Source organism: Trachurus japonicus, chromosome 5 (genome assembly GCF_045865225.1).
Source record: "Trachurus japonicus isolate A0001 chromosome 5, Traja_1.0".
NCBI classification, from domain to species: Eukaryota; Metazoa; Chordata; class Actinopteri; order Carangiformes; family Carangidae; genus Trachurus; species Trachurus japonicus.
In genome coordinates, this window is record NC_140911.1 from 8,251,237 (window position 1) to 8,272,009 (window position 20,773).

General features: G+C 40.2%; 3 protein-coding genes and 1 non-coding gene across 4 annotated transcripts in view; 2 read left to right on the forward strand and 2 right to left on the reverse strand.

Moving 5' to 3' along the window:
• The window catches only part of LOC146987004 (heme transporter hrg1-A-like), a 349,260-nt gene that overhangs the window by 296,625 nt on the left and 31,862 nt on the right, over window positions 1-20,773 (forward strand). The window lies entirely within an intron of this gene.
• On the reverse strand, window positions 1,211-13,924 carry tgm2b (transglutaminase 2b). The gene is made up of 13 exons (XM_085775948.1): window positions 13,803-13,924; window positions 10,470-10,649; window positions 8,933-9,154; window positions 7,639-7,757; window positions 6,775-6,903; window positions 6,482-6,659; window positions 6,177-6,309; window positions 5,146-5,249; window positions 4,786-5,025; window positions 3,316-3,591; window positions 3,062-3,222; window positions 2,549-2,685; window positions 1,211-1,940 (listed from the first exon to the last, which is right to left on the reverse strand). The coding sequence occupies exons 1-13, from the start codon at window positions 13,810-13,812 to the stop codon at window positions 1,790-1,792; spliced, it is 2,040 nt and encodes a 679-aa protein (XP_085632074.1). The 5' UTR covers window positions 13,813-13,924; the 3' UTR covers window positions 1,211-1,789.
• On the forward strand, window positions 10,025-10,096 carry trnac-gca (transfer RNA cysteine (anticodon GCA)). Its single transcript has one exon. It is a non-coding gene; the product is annotated as a tRNA-Cys (tRNA).
• Window positions 16,564-20,773, reverse strand: part of quob (quattro b) — a 29,607-nt gene continuing 25,397 nt past the window's right edge. The window contains exons 20-25 of the mRNA XM_085775960.1: window positions 19,567-19,744; window positions 19,358-19,474; window positions 18,992-19,249; window positions 18,006-18,295; window positions 17,704-17,762; window positions 16,564-17,604 (exon numbers count right to left, since the gene is read on the reverse strand). Coding sequence (XP_085632086.1) covers window positions 17,724-17,762; window positions 18,006-18,295; window positions 18,992-19,249; window positions 19,358-19,474; window positions 19,567-19,744 — 882 coding nt within the window. The 3' untranslated portion in view covers window positions 16,564-17,604; window positions 17,704-17,723. The remainder of the gene's footprint in view (window positions 17,605-17,703; window positions 17,763-18,005; window positions 18,296-18,991; window positions 19,250-19,357; window positions 19,475-19,566; window positions 19,745-20,773) is intronic.

Below are 20,773 nucleotides of genomic sequence, written 5' to 3' on the forward strand. Positions count from 1 at the left end.
TGTATGTTCACACTTGGCACTGTAGACTTTTCACTGTTTGTGGCTGAAATGAAGTTTACTATGTGCTACTTAACCAAATGACTCAAGAAACACAACTATGATATGTTAATCACACTTTCTCGTTTTTCTCAACCACAATATAAAGTTTTTCACATGTTTTTCATCTCTCCTCAACTGTGTTTGTTCTAAGTGCTGATGTTTGGTATCTGCTCTGTTAAATACATTCATTTGAAATGAATTTGTGTGCTTTATTTTTGTGTCTTTGATTCTGCTTTTGTCTTCTGTGGTGTTTTAAAACCTTGAAGGAACTAGTATACATTTATTGTTTGTTAATATTTCACAATGGGGCTAGAGGATGAGACAAGATACCTGAAAAAACATTTGTAATATGCAAAAATGGTAAAAGCAATCTTTGTTTCCATTTGCATCTTTACTTAATGTCTTATTCATCTTTATTGTGGATTAGAAGTAGAAAACCTTTTTCATTTATTGGCTCGTGGATCTTTGTTTCCTTAATTTAAACTATGCAGTAAAATCACATTTTTCAAACAAACACCTGCTGTGGATGCCAACATGCAAAGTCAAACAGTCAATTTTTATCATTATGGGATGATTCAGTTTTAATCGTCCATATTAAACCTCAACACCTGTGAAACAGCTGTGTGTTGCTGCCAACTACTGTGCAACTCTGACAACGCATCATGCCGAAGCTCTGACTTCCTGTTCTGTTCAGGTTTGGTTTCTGACCAGCAGAGGGCAGCATTCGTCCTCGATCTTTCAAACTAAATCACACACATACACATACACACTTTTTTTTTTTTTTACCTAGTTAGGGACTTATTTTAGGTCATAGGACCAACTGCAGCTTTGTAGTGGTCAATACCAAAATTACTAAGAGCTTAATCGAAAAGCTGCCATGATCAGTTTCTTTGGCTTTTGGATCATAATTCCTAAGAACAACTGTGTGATAGTTGAGTCACTGTTAATGTCAGTGGTCAGTGTCCTCTGCAGGACAGTGAATATCCAACATCGAACATGTTTGTATTTAATTAAAAATTAATTAAAAAGTCATTTTAGAGGCTTTTGGAGGTGGTGAAAAAAGGTCTCAAAGGTCAGGGGGTCACAGGGGAAACTGGAATAGAGAAGGTGCCATGTTACAAAATATGTCCTATTGACAGAGAACTACAGACAAAAAAAAGAAAATGAAAAATGGAGCACAAGAAGGAAAGATTTATTGAGCTACTTGGCAGAAAAATGAAAAGACAGAATATTCCATAACAGATTAGTTTCCTCCTCAGTGAGAGTGATCAGTGGTGAAGGATTTATACTGGGCAGCCAGGAGAAGGAAAACAAAAACATCTTATCAATCAGTTTTGTTGTGCAAATAATACAGATTGTTGCAAATGCAAATTAACTGGTTGAAATATCATTGAGACGTGTGCAGCAGCCCACTTAAGTGTAGCACCTTGAAAGTATAAAAATAGTACATGGTACTTAAAATACTACTCATCACCTCAGCGTGTGAGAAGAAATCGTTCAGATTCTCTTAAAAACTTTTGCATGCACATATTTAATTTGCCTTTATGAGTACAACATGTTCTCAGGTCCTGTTTAAATATCTTTATATTTCTAAATAAAAACAGATTTACATGTCAAAAAGTTCAGAAATACATTCTAGAGCATATGAATAAAAAAGCATTTTGTGTCAGTGCAACAGCATGCTTTGCAGAATAGTTGAGAAACAAAGACTTATGATAAAAAAGGAAGTGAAGGCTGGTGAGGGGTGGGTCTATTTCCCGATGATGACGTTCCTGTAGCCTTTGACGTGACACAGCTTGTTGCTGTCGAAGTCGACCACCAGCTTCCTCAGCCCCGAGTGGGAGGGAGTGAAGTAAATTTTCACCTTGGCGTCTTCCCCCGGCCCCACTGTGGAGGACAGTCTGAGGGGTAAATATTTAAACATTAGTTAAGGCTTTATCACAGACCCTCGCATAAATATTTAGACAATCGATTATCGCTGACAACGACGGTTATGACTATTTATGGAGACGGCACAGAGGAGACCATGAAAGTTTTGATCCACCAGAGCATGAAAAATTCATCATGTTCATGCAGTCGGACGTCCACAGCTGCATTTTTGCATGAAGAGCTTGATTGGCTCTTCACGTAATAACAGGTTGGTGCTCTGTCTAAATGAACTGCTGCATGCTTTTCTTTACTTTCAGCGGGCTGAAACGTCCGGACTAAACAGCAGCAGCAGCAGCAGCAGCAGTCAGACATCTGGACGAGACCGTGACCAGAACATGAAATCATAAAACCAAAAAACACATATCTCATAGTTTGGAATTCAAATGGTGAAGAAACGTTTCCACACAAGATTGATGGAGGCCAAAAGGTCCCTGTGCATATTTTGTTTGTTTCCTGCTCCTAAAATATTTAAATTCACACTTGTACTGTGTTACAGGCTCTGATTTATGTCTGGTCAGTTGTTGCTCTGTGTGAGAGAAGAAAAACAAAAGAAAAAAGCAGCTGGTAACTCCTCCAGTACCTCTCAGAGATGACGTGGCCCCCGGTGAGGTTGGCCCCCTCGATGCTGAAGCAGCAGTCCTTCAGCGGCTCCGGCAGCGGGTTCTGGACGGTGATCTCTGCAGCCAGTTTACGGTTCTCCTTGGGTTCTCCCAGGATCTGCAGAGCAAAACCACATCATCAAGTTTCACCAAGAGTTACAGCACAGTTTTATCTTGGGCCAAATTCTTGCACTTTTCAAATTTCTAATCAGTTCGCCTTCAGTTGTAGTCAGTCAGTCAGAAAATGTATTGCCATGTCAACAAGTGACAAGGAATTTGTCTTGGTTTGTTCTCTAATACATACAATACAAACACCACATAAAAAGAAATACAGAATAGCAGAGGACAATATAAATTACAAAGGACAGTACCCAGCAACATCATGTTCAGTATAGGTGCAAAGTACAGAAGTGCAAAACTGTGTACAGTATCTAATCCTTTTGCAACTGTATTATCTCAAAATAAAAGTTTTTACTGTTCAAATCTCTACTCACTCTGACTTTGATTTCAGGATTGTCCAGCACGATGTTTCTCACTGTCAGTAACGTCTCTCTGGTGGTGTAGTCCAGCAACAGAACAGCCAGGCGGATCAAGTTGTCCTCAGTGACCAGGCCGCCGTACTTTGAGTAGTTCAACCTCAGTGGAACCCGTCTCTCTGGAGGAACAAACACAGTATATTTAAAAACAAACAAACAAACAATGAAACAAACAGGTAGCATGTTTTAAGCGTCCGCATGTGGACACTCACCTCCTCCCGGTGCCAGTTCGACGTTGAGCAGATCTTTGAAGCCACAGTTTCCTCCCGTGACCCCGTTGTAGGACACGGCGCAGGACCCGAACACCAGGCGGCACTTCTTCTCGCTCTGCGTGTTGTTGGTCACCACGGCAAACACGTCAAAGTCGCAGCCCTTCCTCATGTCGGGCGACAGCTTGATGGCGATGTGCAGGCCCTGGTCCGGCTGCTGCTGGAGCAGCTTGTTCTGGTGGTTGGCCCTCTTGAACGCCTCGCGCTCCTCGGCAGAACCTGAAGACCAGAATAAGAGTTTAGTCTGTGAGATCTCAGACTCTCTGCTACTCAACCTGATCTGTTGATCTGTTATACTGTCAGTTTTACAGAACTAGTCTCGGCCAGTTTTCATTAAAGGGATAGCTCAACATTTTTGGCAAATTGGCCCATTGCAATAATCCCTATAGTTTTAGCAGTAGGTTCGTTGCCTTTAATTGTCGGTGCAAGCTATTTTTAGAACAGCGGAGCAGAACCGCAAGCTGCTGGATCAGATAATAACAGAACATTACGAGACGGAGTTGTTTTCGAGGTAAATACTGTACAGAGACTGCTTGCTGAAAAACTGTCCCTGACAGGAACACGCATCACCGGCTTTGCATGAATTTACCTCTAAAACAACTCTGTCTGGTAACGTTCTGTTATTATCTCATAGCGTGGTGAATGTGCAGGTCACAACTTGTCCACCAGAGCGTTTTGGAGTTGTTGGATTGTGTATTTGAACTTTAGACTATAGGGATGGGCCAATTTGCCAAAATGTTGAACTATCCCTTTAAGGCATAGAGGTCTAATCATATGGAACAGTTTTTCTGCCTCACTCTGCAGTCACTCCTCATTTCAGTCATGTTCAAAAAACATCTTAAATAGTTTCTCTCTTCTCAGTATTAAATCAGCACAAATGTGAAACAAGTGCAAATAAGTTATTGTAATTTATTTAACTATTTATTTTTCTCTCTTTTGTTTTCTGTTCATTAATCACGTTTATTTTTCTTCCAAACATTTTCATTATATTTTTGGCTGTAAATTATTATAATCTGTCTAATCAATTTAGACAGATTTATTTGGCAAATGTCCTGTGTACAGCAGGTTTTTAATTGTTGGTTGGGTTCTCTTTACAAGCCCTTGCGGGTTTCTTCTTCCCATCTGGGCATTTTTCTTTTGTTGTTGTTGTTTCTCTTATTTTTATAATAAGCTAAACTAAAACTAAGTCTAAGTCTTGTCATTCAGAGAAATGAACAAGCAGGGAAACGACCTGTGCAATAAACCTGACATTCATTCTTAAACAGAGGCAGTTGAGACTTGAGTTTATGTGCAATGAGATTAACAACATCGCTGATAAGGAGTGTAGGAATTTACACAGTGAGTAACCTTGTGGACAAAGTCGATATGAACGAACAATGCGCAGTAGCTACGGTGCAGTGCGGCGTCGTCTACCTTCAGGATACTTGTAGTGGTGAGTGACGTCCTCTCTGTCGTCGCTGCCCACGCTCTTGGTGCTGATGTTTCGGCCGACCGCCTGAGTGTAGGTGACTCTCGACGTGCTGCCGTCTTTCTCCCTCTTGAAGGTGATGACGTCGGCGTTGACCTCGGCGAAGACGAACGGGGCGTCGTACTTGATCGTCAGCTCGCCCTGCTTGATGGCTTTGACCGGGACGGGGCCGCAGCAGAACACTCCTGAGGGAAGAGAAGAGGTGATGAACAGATATGGATGATGTGATTGATCCAGATCCAGGTCCAGATCCACATCGGGGAGGATTTTTCCTGAATACAGAAACATCATCAGCGGGTTGGTACCTTCACTTCTCTCCTGGGGCGTGGGGTCACTGGCCTGCCAGCCGTTATACTCTGGTCTGAGGTCGGGTCTGGTCATCCAGCTCTCCACCCAGCAGTGATAGTTCCTGCAGGTGCAACAACATCAAGTCAGAACTAAACTAAACCTCTTCTGTGTGTTAGTGTCTGTCAGATTCTCTGGCACTGGAAAAACTCACCTTCACGTTAAAGGGTAAATATCTAATTTTTGACAGTATGGAGATTTATAGTTTTCTTAGAGGGGAGGAAAGCATTGGAGGCATGTTCCCCCTGTACTGTATGTAAACCATCAACAAATGAAATTGCCATGTATTTATTATACGTCTGTTTGTTTTTTTGGTTTGTTTTATTTGAAATGCTTTTCTCTAAGGGAGTTAAAGGATGATTTACGTTATGGACTGTGCAAAATAACATGCTAACTGCCCTGCGATGTTTATCTCATTGAAGATGAGCCTTACTCTGTTTTGCACCTGTATTATTTCTTGTTGTAGCGTGATTATTTATTCTGAAAATTAATAAACACACTTGTTTGAGTTTCTTACTAACTAGTGGGAGGTTCAACAGCCTTCTACTAAAAAGAGAGAGTTTTTATATACAGTAGTTACCCTCCAGACTCTAACCCCTAGAGGCCTAAATCAGGAATTTGATATAAAACTATTTCTTTATATTTATTATTATGTGCGTGCTCCTTGCCTTAGGTTTGCTCCCTTTGTTTTATTGGATCACAACCTACCATCAATATACCTGCAAGCCTATTGGTGTGGCCCCATTGTTCCTAGAAATAGCACCTGAAGAAGACCTGTGGTCGAAACATTGTGCAAAATATCCAAAAATGGCAACTTGTAAGAGTATGGGCGTACCTTTCTTTTATCAGGTTCATCTGATTAAACATTGTTCAGTTTATTTAGTTTAATATTCGACTTTGTCTCGTCTCCTCTGAGTGTTTCTACCTTTTTTCTTCACTATATGTGAAGTTACTGTAGAATAACATACATTAAAAACACATGAGCTCTCACCAGATCATCTCGTTGGACCTAAGGGGTTGTCCATTTTCGTCGACGTAGCGTTCGATCACCAGGTTGCTGTTGTTGTCGTGGGCTGACAGGAAGTTGGTGATGACTCGACAGGGGATGCCGAGGGCTCTGGCAACTGACAGTGACGGATGTGAAAACAAAATTACATGTGTGTAGCGGAGGAGGAGCACAGTCTATATCATAAATGCATGTGTGGACAAACAGTAGCCTATATGGTGGTTGTGTTGTCTGTTTGAGATGAATGAAGTGTGTTTTGCAGTGATAGCGCCGGCTCTGTCATATCTTACCAGAACAGGCCACTGCAGCGAACACCCAGCACTGTCCGTAGCGCACAGGCTGACAGGCCTGCGTGTCCCAGCTGCGCAGGATCTCCACGCTGCCCCTCCAAAACATGGGGCTCACGCCTCCGTCATAACTGTCCGTCCAGTTCCCCTGCAACACGCCTTTGTCGTCGTTACAGTTCACCTGATGGAGCAAAAGGAAAAAAGAGCTTAAAATACACGTTTATCAGCAAGTCTGTCGTTTTTAAAACAGGAAAGAGCCTGGAAGTTTCTTTTTGAATGAATGAACTTGAACTCACCATAGCACTCAGCACTCTGGACACATAGATGGGATTTCTCCGCCCTGAACAGTCCTTTCCAGGATTTCTCTGACATTTTGGATTCATGTCCAAAATCCTCAGACAGACGTCAAGGATCCCGTTTTCAAACTGAACAAAAACAGGATTACAGTGTTAACTGACTGACTTTTCATTTAGTGTTGATTTTGGCGGCCCCTGTGGACGAAAGCGGCGGAATGAAGACTGCATTTCCCACTGTGATGAAGACGTTTGTCCGGCCGGCGCGTGTAGATTTATTTTGGAAACGTCAGAAAGAAGACGGGACTTGCTTTTTTTTTTTTTTTTGCAGCGTAATGTATCTATTCGCATCGTTTCGTCAGTGGTCCGACCCGACCATGCCTTTCAGAGGTATAGAAGTAGACTACTTAGAAATAGCGTATCTTAACACTGACGGGCTCATTTGCTGTTGTAGGTAACAGAGACACATCAGCAGAGACTTTTGCGTATCCAGTTAAAAGCTCCATACAGGGGCTTTAAACATGAAAGAAAACACAAAAAAACAAAAACAGGAGAACATTAAAACTATTCTTAGTGCTTGATGTACTTCACAAATAAACATTCCAGTCTTATCAAACTGTATCAGTTATTGAAGAAAAGATAACAACACTGATAAAAAAAACATCTCAGTTCATTTCCGTGACAAATGTTGGGAAATCACGGCGAGTCTCGAGTTACGTAACGCATCATTTATCACAGGATAAGTGGTTGTTTTCCCCCTCTTATCATCTTAGGATGATCGCTGACGCTGACACAGTGTTGGCTGGCTCGGAGAACTTTTCACGCGTGATTGAGTGAAGCCGACAGCGCCACTGTTGGTGTTGGTACCTGGCCAAAGTTCCAGCCCATGGGGACGGGATGGCTGGCGCTGCCACGGAAGATGATCCCGTCCTGAGACAAGACGTATTCTGCCAAACTCCGCTCGTCCTCCATGTACACGGCATCACCTGCAGCCAGGAGACATAACAGCAGAGTGTTGGGCTTAACCCTTTAGGACGCTCGTTATTGGAAGATACTGGAAGTGTTGTTTTATTTATCTATTTATTTATTAATTCATTTGTAATAATGATAATAATGTTTGTAAATGCACATGTTACAGTAATACTCTTATATTTGTGTTAGGAAACCTGATGTATTCATGTGTAGCTAGACTTGACGCCACAAAGAACAAACTCATTTTAAGTTTAACTAACATTAATGATACCAGTCACCGTGCTGGAAACATTGGTACAGATGCCTCTTTTTTTTAATCATTTTCACTTTCTTTTTTTTTTTTAATGAATGTTATTAAATACGAACTTTTAGCTTACATCATCATTTATTATATGCATTGTGTCTGTTTTTGTATTGTCTGTCTTGTATATGGACCAGTCCGTAATAAAGTTTAACATTTTACATACAGTAACATAACATTTTACTGCAAATAAGTTACCTGAAGTTACTGTAAATGGTTCTTCACCCTTCAACGGTAATAATTTTATATATAAAAATCTAATATAAAAACACACCAATAAAATTAAAGGAACAGTTATCAGTCCGTACAAATATCTGAGAAAGATTTTTAAAATGTCTTATTCTAAAATGCAAGTACTTAAACTTAAATAACTTAAATCATCAAAAAAATAAGTTACTGAATTTGTATTTTTCTATTACAGTTCATTTGACTGAATTTGAAACTTTCATTTAACCTTAAAAAGAATCTGGTAATCTTAGCTGAGATTGACTTCCCTGTTCGATTTTAATTTGCACATTGCCTGGCATTTGCACAGACAAGACTTGGGAAGTTTTGGTTTTTCCCTGGCCAAGAATGAGTCACATATTTTCCAATAAAACGAGATTTGACATGTTTATTAATTAGCTTTAGCCTGGTGAGGGATTATTGTCATATTTAGACAGAGCCAGTCAGGCCTCTCCTCTCCTTCTGTTTCCCAGTCTTTATGCTTCACTCAGCTAATCACTGCTCACATGTTGTGAGATATGATACAAGTAGTAGATCTTCTTATTTAACTCCTAATAATCCCACTCTGCTATGAAACATGATCATCAAAGCGCTTTGCAGTCGGAGATCGCTAAACACAGGATCCACTTCGCTGACAGTTTGACATATGGGCTCTTTACCCACCTTTGCACCAGGGGTTAAAGAGCAGGATGAACTCGATCCGCGCCGACCGGCCCAGGGTCAGGGTGTAGCGGCCTATCGGTGCATCGGGGGCGGAGCAGATGGACAGGGCGACCATGTCCCCGCCGGGGGGGCTGGTGACCGCGGCGCTCCAGCGGGAAGTGTCGATGTTGGGGGACAGACCGAAGGAGGCTCTGGTGCCGTACTGCTCATGCGGCTGAGGACCTGCATGAGAGGAGAAGAAGCCGTCAGTGAAACATTTGTCTGGGAAGTGAAAACTCACAGGATAAAACCCATTTTTCTCAACCCCCCATGCAACATTTAGTTCAAAGTAGGAATCTTATCATGCATGATCAGTGTAACTGTGTAATGGCATCGAATTAAGACCCAAACCAGCTGGGAGTCCAGTCGCACTGAGCCACTTCAGTTCATAATTTTGAATACCTCTGAGTTATGTAAACATAAAATAATCATCATGTAAACTAATGGCAGGTTGTTTGATGGTTTTTCCTCACTGGGTGGGATCAAGTCAAACGTACATTACTTGACTTTCAAAGATTGATATTGTTATCTATGATTATACACATGCTTTCCTGTTGGCAACCATCACTTCCTGTTTAAAGGGTCTGGTCCAGCAGCTGTCTTATCACACTCTACATGAGGAGTTTATCCAAATATGAAAAGAGGAGAAGAGTCTGATCGTTTCCACTGTTTCTCTAAGGTTTTCTGAGGGCAGACACAGTAGCAATCTGGAGGCTCCCAACAATAACAGGCAGCAAAAAACGAACAAGAGGGGAGGCTCCACTTGACAATGGAAACAACAACAGAACATTTTACAGCTCCATGCAGTGAGGTTTAATGTAAAAAAGCAGTAGCAAATACAAAGAACAGAGGAAAGTGCCCCATGTTTCCTTCCTTCCTCTCAGTGAGAGGACATACTTTAACTGCAGAGGTTTTTCCTGCATCCTTTGGTCATTATAGGATCATTATAAGATATTTTTCATAATGTGAAAGTGCAGATCACTTCCTTTTCTGAAGAGTTTAATCAAGACCACACTGGACAGAAACTGCAAAATATATCTTCACTGACACAAAGGGGGTATAGCTCAGTGGTAGAGCATTTGACTGCAGATCAAGAGGTCTCTGGTTCAATTCCAGATGCCCCCTAAGAATTTATTAAATGTCCTCCACAAAGGACCTTTTAAAACTGGCATAAATATCAGAAACACCTGGTACTTCCACAAATACTGAATATGCAAATCTATGCACTTTCCTATGTAATATGTCCATGCACTTTACAGCTTTACATCCAGATAAAATGGCAGGTTTCTTGTTAATCTGTTTTTCTTTAAGAGTTTAAAACAGTAGCCAGTGTTGTTAAAGACATTTTAACCCATTGGTATCGGGTCGGTGCCTGGAATTGATTGATGCACATGTTCAGGAATCGGTATCAATAAGGAAAATTCCTGTTAAATTGAAAAAAAATAATCCTCAAATGCATTGATTTGTTCTGTTGTGTTATTAAAAAAAAGTGTAGCACCTGTTTCTGCGACAAAGTCCAGAGAGCTGAGTCCTGGTTGGTAGGTTGAGGAGCGGAGGTACAGGCTGATGGTGAAGGCTTGTCCTCTCCTCACGATCAGACGTTCGACACCGTTCAGATCAGTGCGATGGTCGGTGTTGTTGAAAAGACACTCCAGGTTCCAGCGTTCGATGTCCAGAGCTTAAAAGAAGAAAATAAGCAAATAAATAAATAAAACCCAATTAAAGCAGCTGATGTTGTTGAAAACATACACTGTTTGCAGATCAATAAATAATGAGTTAACTGTGACTGTGATGGGAGAAATATTGATTCTGTCATTCAGTATGTTACAGTAATTTTCAGCTGGTTTAGTTTTCTTTAAAAAACAAAGGCCCGAGGCCCAAAAACAACAGAATATCAACCAACAGAAAAAAAGAAGTCACGAACAAGCCGAACATCGGGCTCTGATTCCAGATGCCAAGAAAAAGAAGCAAGCAGAACATCTGGACGGCATTAGGTCTAATGTTTCCCTTTCTTCTCACATACCAGTACACTTGCCGTAGGTGCAGTGTGAATAAATGATTCAAGTAGAAAATGATAAATAAATGATTTTTACACATTTTACTTTCACAACACACCTACAGTATAAGTTAAAGATTATTTGAATATGATCAATTAAAGTTGGTCATGTTTTAACATCTGTATTCAGCTCTACCGTCACTGCTCTGGATCTTATTTGAATCTAACAGTGTGATGTATGTGCGTGTTTATGAAGCATGTAAAATACCACAGGGAGTTCTTGATGAGGTGCTGGTTGTTAAATGTAAAGCTGCTGTAGGATGAAGGATGTTTAATAACATTTACAAGGTGCAACATATACAAATGCACTGTTAAAGCAGCTTTATTGTTAATTAGATCCAAGATTTATTCATGTTTGTATGTGTTTTCTTCTTTCCTTCCCTACAAATTCAGTTTTTATAACAGCTTTGTGTGTTTGAATGTTTGTTAAAAGGCTCATTATTTTATCTTCAAAGCCGCGACTCATCCTCTCTGTGGACTTTGGAATAAAAAAAAAAACCTGTGCCACTTCAGGACACTTGCACTCATTCATGCTAAGATAATTTTGTGTCACAGAGTTTAACAAGAGGTGAAAACACAAGAGAGTCTGTCACTCCCTGTGAGGTGTGCAAACACACAACCACCACCCCCTCTCTCTCCGCTGTGTGTGTGGTGACTAACAGAATCCCACCCTTTGATTTCCTGTTGGTAGGAAAACTTTAAGTTCTTCTATATAACTTCCTTCAAGGTCTTTCTGTTGCTGAAAAGCTCCACATATATAAAGCATGAAGTGATGGAGTCAAGGACTAAAGCTGGACTAAAACAAACAAAGACCGAGCTGTAAAGACTTCCTGCTGTTTTTGCATGACCTCGTTCCTCGGTTCTTCCTCTCAGGGCTCTGATGTTTTACTGATCTTTCTTGACCTTTGCACGGTTCTTAATTGGAGGCATGTTAGTGTATCTAATTGGGGCAAATGCCTCAAGGATCATGATGCTGTGACTGTTCTTGGGACAGCTGGAGATTTGTAGGCAAGGGATTGTTTAGTCTGCAGACTCTCCTGCCGTTTGATATCAAGTGCATTCGGGGAACAGACGCTATTTAAGAATTTAGTGAAAACCACCAGGAGAAAGAAAGAAAGCAGGCAAGAAATACCAAACATGTTTCCAAGGAATTTTCAAGGACTTTTTGCTGAAAGCTTTTGCTGAAATCACACCATGAGAGCCCTATAAAACAGATCTAATGTGAAAACTATTAAAAGTCTGAGACCAAAAATCCTTCAGAAACAACAGAATAACGGTGCAATGATGTAACTCTTTTCCAGATGCTATGCATGTGAGGTGCCAAACTGAATACATCTCATTGTCCCACAGCCTCTTCTATAGGGTGACGTAACCTCTAACAGCCCAATTGCTCTAATATGAATGCAGACATTCCTCTGCCGTCTTCTCTTTGCAGCTTTACATACTGTACTGCACACTCCCACGCTGAGCTCTCCTAACTCTACCATCCATGACCCGCAGAGGGACCGTCTCTCTGTGCTGTGGCTGCACTCAGCCCCGGCATTAAGCCTAATAAGGCAACTCAAAGCAAAATGTCAACTAGTGTCAAACTGGGTTGCCTATTTTAACCGTGGAAAAGTAAATATGCAAACTCCCATTTGAAGAAAGAAAAGGGTTTCAGTCTTGCAGCTGAGCTGACACCCATACTGCATCACAAACACTTTCTATGTAAAAATGAAAACGTTGTGCGTGTGTTTTACAGGAGGGTAAACAGGTGACGCTGCTGATTCATCGATGTGCTGTTTATTTTAAAAACCAACGTGGCCAACAACAAGCTCTGGTTCATATTTGTACTAAGAAACCGGACTGATTTTTCCTGTAAATAAGAAGATTAAACTGGCATAAAGTGAATATTTCTTGAAAGAGTCAAGACTAGGCGGTGCCAGGTCTCAATCACACACACACACACACACACACACACACACACACACGCGCACACATACTGAATACAGACACTCCTGTTGTAGTGAAGTGTCGTCCTTAAGTATCTGTGGTATGTTTCACTCATCAGTAGATTGCAGTTTTGACTTTTTAAAGGTGATTTATAGCAAACTTTAAAAGGTTTGACCAGTTTCCTGCCCGGGAGTGTTTGTTTGAATGCCTTTACAAGAGTTTTAACTATTTGTAGGGTGCAGGTCATGTGTGTGTGCATGTGCCAATAAAGGCAGCAGCAGTTAAACAGTGAAGGCTGCAGCTGCTGTCAGCTGTTGTTATAAATGTTCAGGTCCCACAGAGACAATTATCAGTTCAAACACTGAGGGTGTAACATTTTTCAAATGCACTGGACTTCAGATGTCTGAGTGAAAAAACAAAAGAGCCTTCAGTCTGAGTCTGAGTCCCAGCAGCAGCAGCAGCAGCAGCAGCAGCAGAGGGTGATGGTGATCTGTGCCGACTGTGACTGTGACAACAATTTGCTCCAGTGAAAGTCTGGACTTTCACTCGCTGCTCGGTCAGTGACAGAGAAGCTGCATTGCATCATTAAAACACAGTGAGACTGACAGTGGGCAGCATTTAAAGTCACATTAACACTAATTGGGACATGCTTTGAAGAAAATACCATAGTTAAACCCACAGGGAAATCAATTAAAAATGCATTTTAGGTATTTAACCCTATTATAAACTTTTAATTAAAAAGCAAAGAGTTTCCATGAGTTATTTAAACAACACAGGTGATTTCTGGTCTGATTTAACAAAACAAAACAAAACCAAAAAAACATGAATCAGTGTGTAACTCACCTTGTGCCATGTCTGCTGCTTCTTCTTTTTCTTCTTTTCTTTTCTTTTTTGTGAATAAACTGTTTATTCTTCAGTGAATCTTCGGATCAGACGAAAACTTGGTGTCTCGCCCTGTCTGCCTGTCTGTGTGTCTGCGTCCTTATCACGCTCTGCCTCTGGTTAATATAGTCGTCGTCGTCGTCCTCCTCCTCCTTCTCATGCCAGTCAGTCTGGGTCTGGGTGGGAGTGGGCGTGACGACGAGACGAGACGAGACGAGACCCTCCTCCCTTATACGTCCATGTACTGTACTCACGCGCACACAACAAGCCAATACTGTACGTTGCGTTATGTTAAAGCCTCCTGTCCGCGCGTGATTCATCGGATTCCTCAGCTGTTGCGAAGTGAACAAACATGTCACCATCAGTGCAATGTTTCTTTTTCTTTCTTTTTTTTGAATGATTAAAACAGTGTTGACTGTGGAAAAGTGGAGCTGGTACATTTCCAGAGGTGTGCATGTTTTAATGAGTCAAAAAGATGTAGCCTAAAGCAAAAGCAGAAAACATAAGTTACCCAATATCAAACCTGCCTACTACTGTTGTATTATTACTCACTCACATTATCTTCCACGTGATATACTCCTGTAGGCTATTGGGTTTAAAACTTATTATGGACAAAACAGCTGCAGCCAAATCATGAGCTGGTGCATATACAGCCTCAGTCCTACAGTAGATCCTAATTATGAATGAAACTAAAACAATAAGTCATTTATAGCAGATAGTAAATAGAAATAATTGAATTATTGATAGTGATTGATATTTTAAGGCTCAAATGGACCAGAAGTAATTTCAGACTGTGCATCATCATCAACATTGTAGACAACTTACTCATCACTGAACCTTGTGCAAAAACAAAATCCACAGGTAAACAAACACACGGACTGGATTTTATGTATAAAAGACTTTCCTTGGTACTTCATCTTGTTTATGTAAATATCTCCATAAAACCTCACTCTGCCTTTTGTTTCCCTTAACTGTCTGTTCCTTGTGTTTTCACTGAGCTGGAGAAAAAAAAGAGCATATAGTGTGGAAACTTGTTTAGGGAATGAGTTAAAACGGTCAGATCTCACCTCCTTTGATCTCTTTGATCTAACCTGTTTCTTACTTTATTTTTATTATTATTTTATTAATCACAGTGTGTACTGTCGCCCTCTTGGCCAGCTGAGATGAGTTCCCACTGGGAAAAGAGACAGCTCAATAAAGGTTAAATAAATAAAACAGAATAGATCTGCTACAAAATTCACTGTTATCACATGGAGGGGGGAGCGGTTCTGGAGAAATGCAGTCATTTTTTCTGTTCCCTCCTGGGAAATCTAAAACCTCTTTCTTGTTCTTATGTTTTATTTTAGCCCCCTTTTCAGAAGATTTCACTTAAAGTTTTAAGAACTTTACAAAAGGTTGTATGTCATGATAAAGAGGAAAAACTCACTGGCTGATTTACAATTAATTTCCAACATGTGAAGTCGAGTCTGTTGCAACATAGATGTAACTAGTTAATATATATAAAAACAAAAAAGCAAAGCAAAACTTATATATAAATGTGATATACTGATTAAAACTGACTTTTAAACAATTAAACACATTAAACACATGGCATGAGGATGGGGAGGGGTCCCCATCCTCATGCCATGTGTTTAATTGGTTGATTGTCAAGTCTTTTATTCTATTTACTGGAATATAAGGCACAAAGTATGAAAGTATAACAGTATTTATTCACTTAATGCTGATGTTTTTTAAAATCTTTATAGTGTCAGACTTCAAAATAAATGATAAAAACCTTGTGATGTGGGCCCCTGGTAAACCACACATGCCATTGCTTAAAAAGAAGAAGAAGAGGCAAACAAACCACAGCTTGAGTCCTTTAATTACGATAAACATAATTAACCATAGTGGGAGGTTATTTTGAGTTAACGCTCCACAGTGTGAAGCAATGGACTTCCTGCTGAGAATTCATGAGAAAAGTTTTGTTTAGTGTTTTAATCTCTAAGTCTGACAATCACGGTCAGAGCATGACTTTCAGAGCAGATCATTTCCTTCTATTTCTGTGGAAAAACTTACAGCTACAACAACGACATGCACCAGATCTGTACCAGAGAAATGCTTAGGCTACAGTAGTTAAGTTACAGTAATACGGATTTTGTAATTAAACCTATGTCAGTGATGCCATGTGCTTCCAGTTCCACCGAAGAAGTCAGTGCTCTTTTAATCACAAACATGAGTCCTCCTGGCTGCAGAGTCGGTGCATTACGTCACCAGAGAAGTGAATTCAGTGATTAACAGAAGTGAAACCGAAGCCAGAGCTGCATGTGTCCAAAGCCGCAGAGTGGAAACGACTGTGTGTGTGGCTGCCAATGGCTTTGGGATCTGGCATCAGAGTGACTGTGGCTGTGGCATCCATAACCCTCACTCACTTCCAGGTTAAATAATAAATGTTTGGTCATTTAAAAAGAAAAAGAAAAGAAAAAAAAAGTCAGACTGGGAGTGTGCGAGTTATGATGATGGCAAACGAACAAAATCGAAATGAAAAGAAAGAAAAAGGAGTGCAACACAAAGTTTAATTTAAAGTAAAATCCTCTGAAAATACATTCTCTAAAATACAATTAAAAAATCTTAAACACAAACACAGGACCATGCATTTTAAATAAAGAAAATACACATTGTATTGTCTACTGTTGCGTCTGGCGAATGCAGCTTCTTCAACACCAGGGTGTGATTAAAGTTGTCATTTATTGCGTCTTAATTATAGAGAATTTTACGTTTAATTTCGTTTCCAGATTCCAGCTTGAATGTGTTTTTCCAAGCTGAACTCGGTATTTGACTGACTCACATGTACAGCTGGGTATGTTAGCTCCAAAGATGGGTTCATAAAATCATTAACGGGAAGTGTTTATTTTATTTTATATTGCAGCATTTTACATAAATCAAAGATTTCCTTTGAAACACCAATTACATTAGTTCCTGTAAATGTCTGTTTGGTATATTTTATGTTTTGTACTGAGGCCAGAACTAATGTCATGACTTTAAACACAACCTCTGATGAAATACTGAAGGAAAACATGGATGATAATGTTCATATGGCAGCATCTGTATTATGAATTATGTTCTTTTCTAAGATGTATTTAAGCTGCAGATCGTGCTACTGTGAAAATATAGACAAATATTCACAAATCTAAATCTGTACGTAGGTGAAGTTTATTGTATAAAAAAAATATACATTGTGGTGCAAATAGAAATACAGATAAAGACAAACATACATCATTACTGCAAATATTCTGTATTTCAAATAGAAAGCCATAAAACTGTTACACAGATCAATATCTTCATAGCAGTAAGTTAACTGTTGTTATAGAGACAGTAGATGTGTTTGGGTTTGTTTGTTTTTTTTCAGAAAAAATAAGTAATTAAGTTTGATAAATCTGTACAAAAAGCAATACATTGTAGGGCATTATTTTTATTTTATCTTTTTTTTTTTATCACAATGAAATTAGCCACATTTTCAAACTGCAGTGCCGTGTAGGATTTGGTTATGACATGTAAAGACTGTAGTAACTTCTATCATCCTTTCAAATGATCTATGAAATCAGGCTGTGTTAAAATATACTATGCAAAGACATGTACATATATAGACATTTTTTTCTCTCCCTTCCTCTTAGTGGTGACATTAAACATTATGCATTTACAGAGTGGTAACAGGCTGTCTGTTTAAATAGTTTCCTTTTTCACGCAGACGACAATCTCTCTCGGATTTTCATGGTTCGCCTCCGATCTGCAGAATAAAAAAGTGAAATCTTTAAACTTTTCCTTCTCTCAGTAGCAGAGTTTATTATTAGTGAACACATAATAACTATTGTTGGACTACACTCACCTTGTACCATCTCTCTCAGGTCAAACCTCAGTGGATTTACCAACACTCGTGCTCTGACCCTGAGGAATCCAAAAAAGCATTGTGATTATTTAATATAAGTTCATCGATAACAGACATGAGGAAATGCACCAAGCATGCATGCAGAGGAATGGAGGGCAGAGACAGTTCATTGAGAGAGATGATGAGTGATTCTGGGAGTAATTCACTTCCAGCTTGAATTATGTGCTCAGAGTTTTTCCGATGCTTTTAACCCATAAAACCAAAAGATTAGCCGGTTACTGGTTGTGAGATTTGTACCGCACCTTGCCACAGGGGAGATCCTTTGCCAAGAATTGTGGTTTGGGTTTGGTTTTGGGTTTGGGTTTGGGTTTGGGCTTTGGTGCAGCTTCTGGTGTCTGGGTTTTCTCTGGGGATCCTGCCAGAGCGCTCGGTTTGTGGGGAGCTGCTGCAGAGGCTTCGGCTCGCTGAGCGGCCGCAGCGTCTTTGACGGTGGTGACGGAGGCGCAGACGGAGGAGGCGTCCTCCGCCTGGTAGCTGTGACTGCAGCTGCTGAAGCCGCTTATACTCTCTCCTGATGACTCGGAGCTGTCCACTGGAAGACGCAGAAGATTTGATTATAAACATGACAGATGAACACTGCCCTACAAAGGCAAAGTGCAGTATCTGTAAAAATGCCAAACTGAGAAAAACAACATTTTGTGTTTTTCATTGTCAGGTTTAAGCATTAAATTGTGAATAACTACCAAGTCTGTAATTGATTAGATAAAGGTGGACTGAATTAAATGTATTTTGTAGTTTGTCTTTCTGACCAATTTTGACCGTTTTATGGCATATTTTGTGACCAATTTTGACAGTTTTATGGCAGATACTGCACTTTTGCCTTGGTTTTGGTGCAGATACTGCACTTTGGCTTGGTATTAGCTACAGATACTGCACTTTGGCTTGGTATTAGCTACAGATACTGCACTTTGCCTTAGTTTTACTCCAATGGAATTATTATAGAATGTAGGGAGTACAGTACTCGTTGCAGATATTGCACTTTGCCTTGGTTTCACAGTGTTTTTTGGATGGACAGCAAAATAAAAAGCCCAATAACTCTACACATTTTAGCAGTATCAATATCAAATTCTACCAGATTGGAGAGAATTGGCCACCCTTTTGATTGGTCAAAATTTTTTATTTTTTTTTGAAAAAAAGCAGATACTGCACTTTGGATTTGTAGGGCAGAATAGATGGATGGACAATTATTGTGCTCCATAAGTTGTGCTTCATCCGAGTGACCACTTACATAATAAGTTCTGATTCCCGCTCTCGTGGTCCAGGTCATCTTCCTCCATCGCTCCGGGGGGTGACGCGTATCCTGCAAGCACCCCCATGACCCCCCTCCGCTTCGGCCCACACCCACCGTATCCCACCGGGGACAGGGACCCTCCCCCAGAGGAAGAGGAGGAAGAAGAGCAGCTTTGAGAGCCGAGAGATTTTGGGCGACCCCCCGGGAGGCCGTCTTGTCGTCTCACGGAAGACAGCACCCTGTTTTCTCCAGACACTGTGTTAAAAATAGGTTTTTATTAAAGGAAGCTTGATATATATATATATATTTAAAAAAAACTTTCACAATGAGAATGAATCTGTGTTACAGGAAGTATTTGCTCACCTCTTCCCATCAGTGCACAGTTGATGGCTCTGTCGTTGATCGCTGCTTCACTGGGTTGGATATCCATGAAAGGCTTGTTCCCGATACCCATGAACACTCTCTCCTGCATACGGACCTCTGACAAACAACACATGACATGAGATCACCTCTTTAAGAAACACATTTCAAATTAAAAGAAAAGAAAAAACCTGAAACATCTGTGCTGGTACCTCTGTTGTGCACTGCCTGCTCCCAGAGGATCCGCTCCAGGTCTCTGGTCCAAGCCTCCTTCACTTCCCGGCTAACGGCCTGGAGCATGTACGTATCCTGAGTTTTCCTTTTCCTGAACCAGATCTCAAAACACAGGCCACTTTCTCCGCTGTTCTGGGTCATGCCTATGTCTGACGTCTGAATAAAAACAAAGACAAAGTTAAAAGTAATTGTGTTCTTTACTTCAGTAGTAGTTTCAAATACGGCAAGCAAGTTTTGCAAATGTGGCCAAACACGGAGAGACTCGACTCCAGGACTACTGTCTGGGGGATATTTAAAAATGATTGGGCCAGTGGAGAGTTATGAAGTGTGTCCGAGAGCTAATAAACTGCTGGAAAAGGAGAGTGAAATACTGTAAGTGCTGACCGGTCATCTGGAGCACGGTACAGAGAGTCTGGCCTGGTGGTCGCAGTTGTAGTTGTAGGTTCATGATCTTAGTGAAGAGCCAAGAGCCGAGTCTCTACAGAGATTTTTTATTTATAGAGCCGCATCATTATGGAGCGACCAATCTCCACATCTCAAACAAATTGGTCTTCAAAAAGAAACTTAAACTTTATTTGAAAATGTAACTTCATTGCGGCATTGGTAGGGAACTGTTAGTAGTAGTTTTTTGCTTTTCTCTTTAATTGTTTTGTGTTTTTCTGTTCTTTTGTTCGTTTTGTTATATTATGGTTGATGGATTCAATTCTGGCTATTATTACATGTATATATATGTTTGTATCCTTTTGTATATTTCATGGGGACCCCAGGAAGATAAGCTGAATGCTACAGCATCAGTTTAAGTTGGATCCCTATTAAAATAAAATAAATAAATAGAAATAGCCTATCTTCATTTAAAAAATAGAGAAAAGTAAAAAAAAAAAGTTTTTAGTAAGCCTGATTCTGCAGCAGACCATTTTACACTGCTTTTCCATTTTCTTTCGTGCAATCCCACTATTACTATTACATTATGTCAGATATTATTATTTCTTATGCTGACATCTGGTTAAAAGCCTTGAGTCAATTTTCTCTCCTCTGCCAGTGAGTGATGAAGATGTTTTGCCATGTTGTAGTTAATTTAATTTCTCTGTAAGTGATGACTAAAGTAATTCCACAGCAGAGGTGGCAGCATGTCCTCGGCCTGAAGGAAAAATACACATTGCACTGACTTGTCATAAAGAGGAAGTA

Coding starts and splice junctions, on each gene's coding strand:
- tgm2b (XM_085775948.1), bottom strand. Junction 3,592..4,785: donor CCACTACAAGTATCCTGAAG/GTAGACGACGCC, acceptor TCTGGTCTTCAG/GTTCTGCCGAGGAGCGCGAG. Junction 1,941..2,548: donor GGCCACGTCATCTCTGAGAG/GTACTGGAGGAG, acceptor TTTACCCCTCAG/ACTGTCCTCCACAGTGGGGC.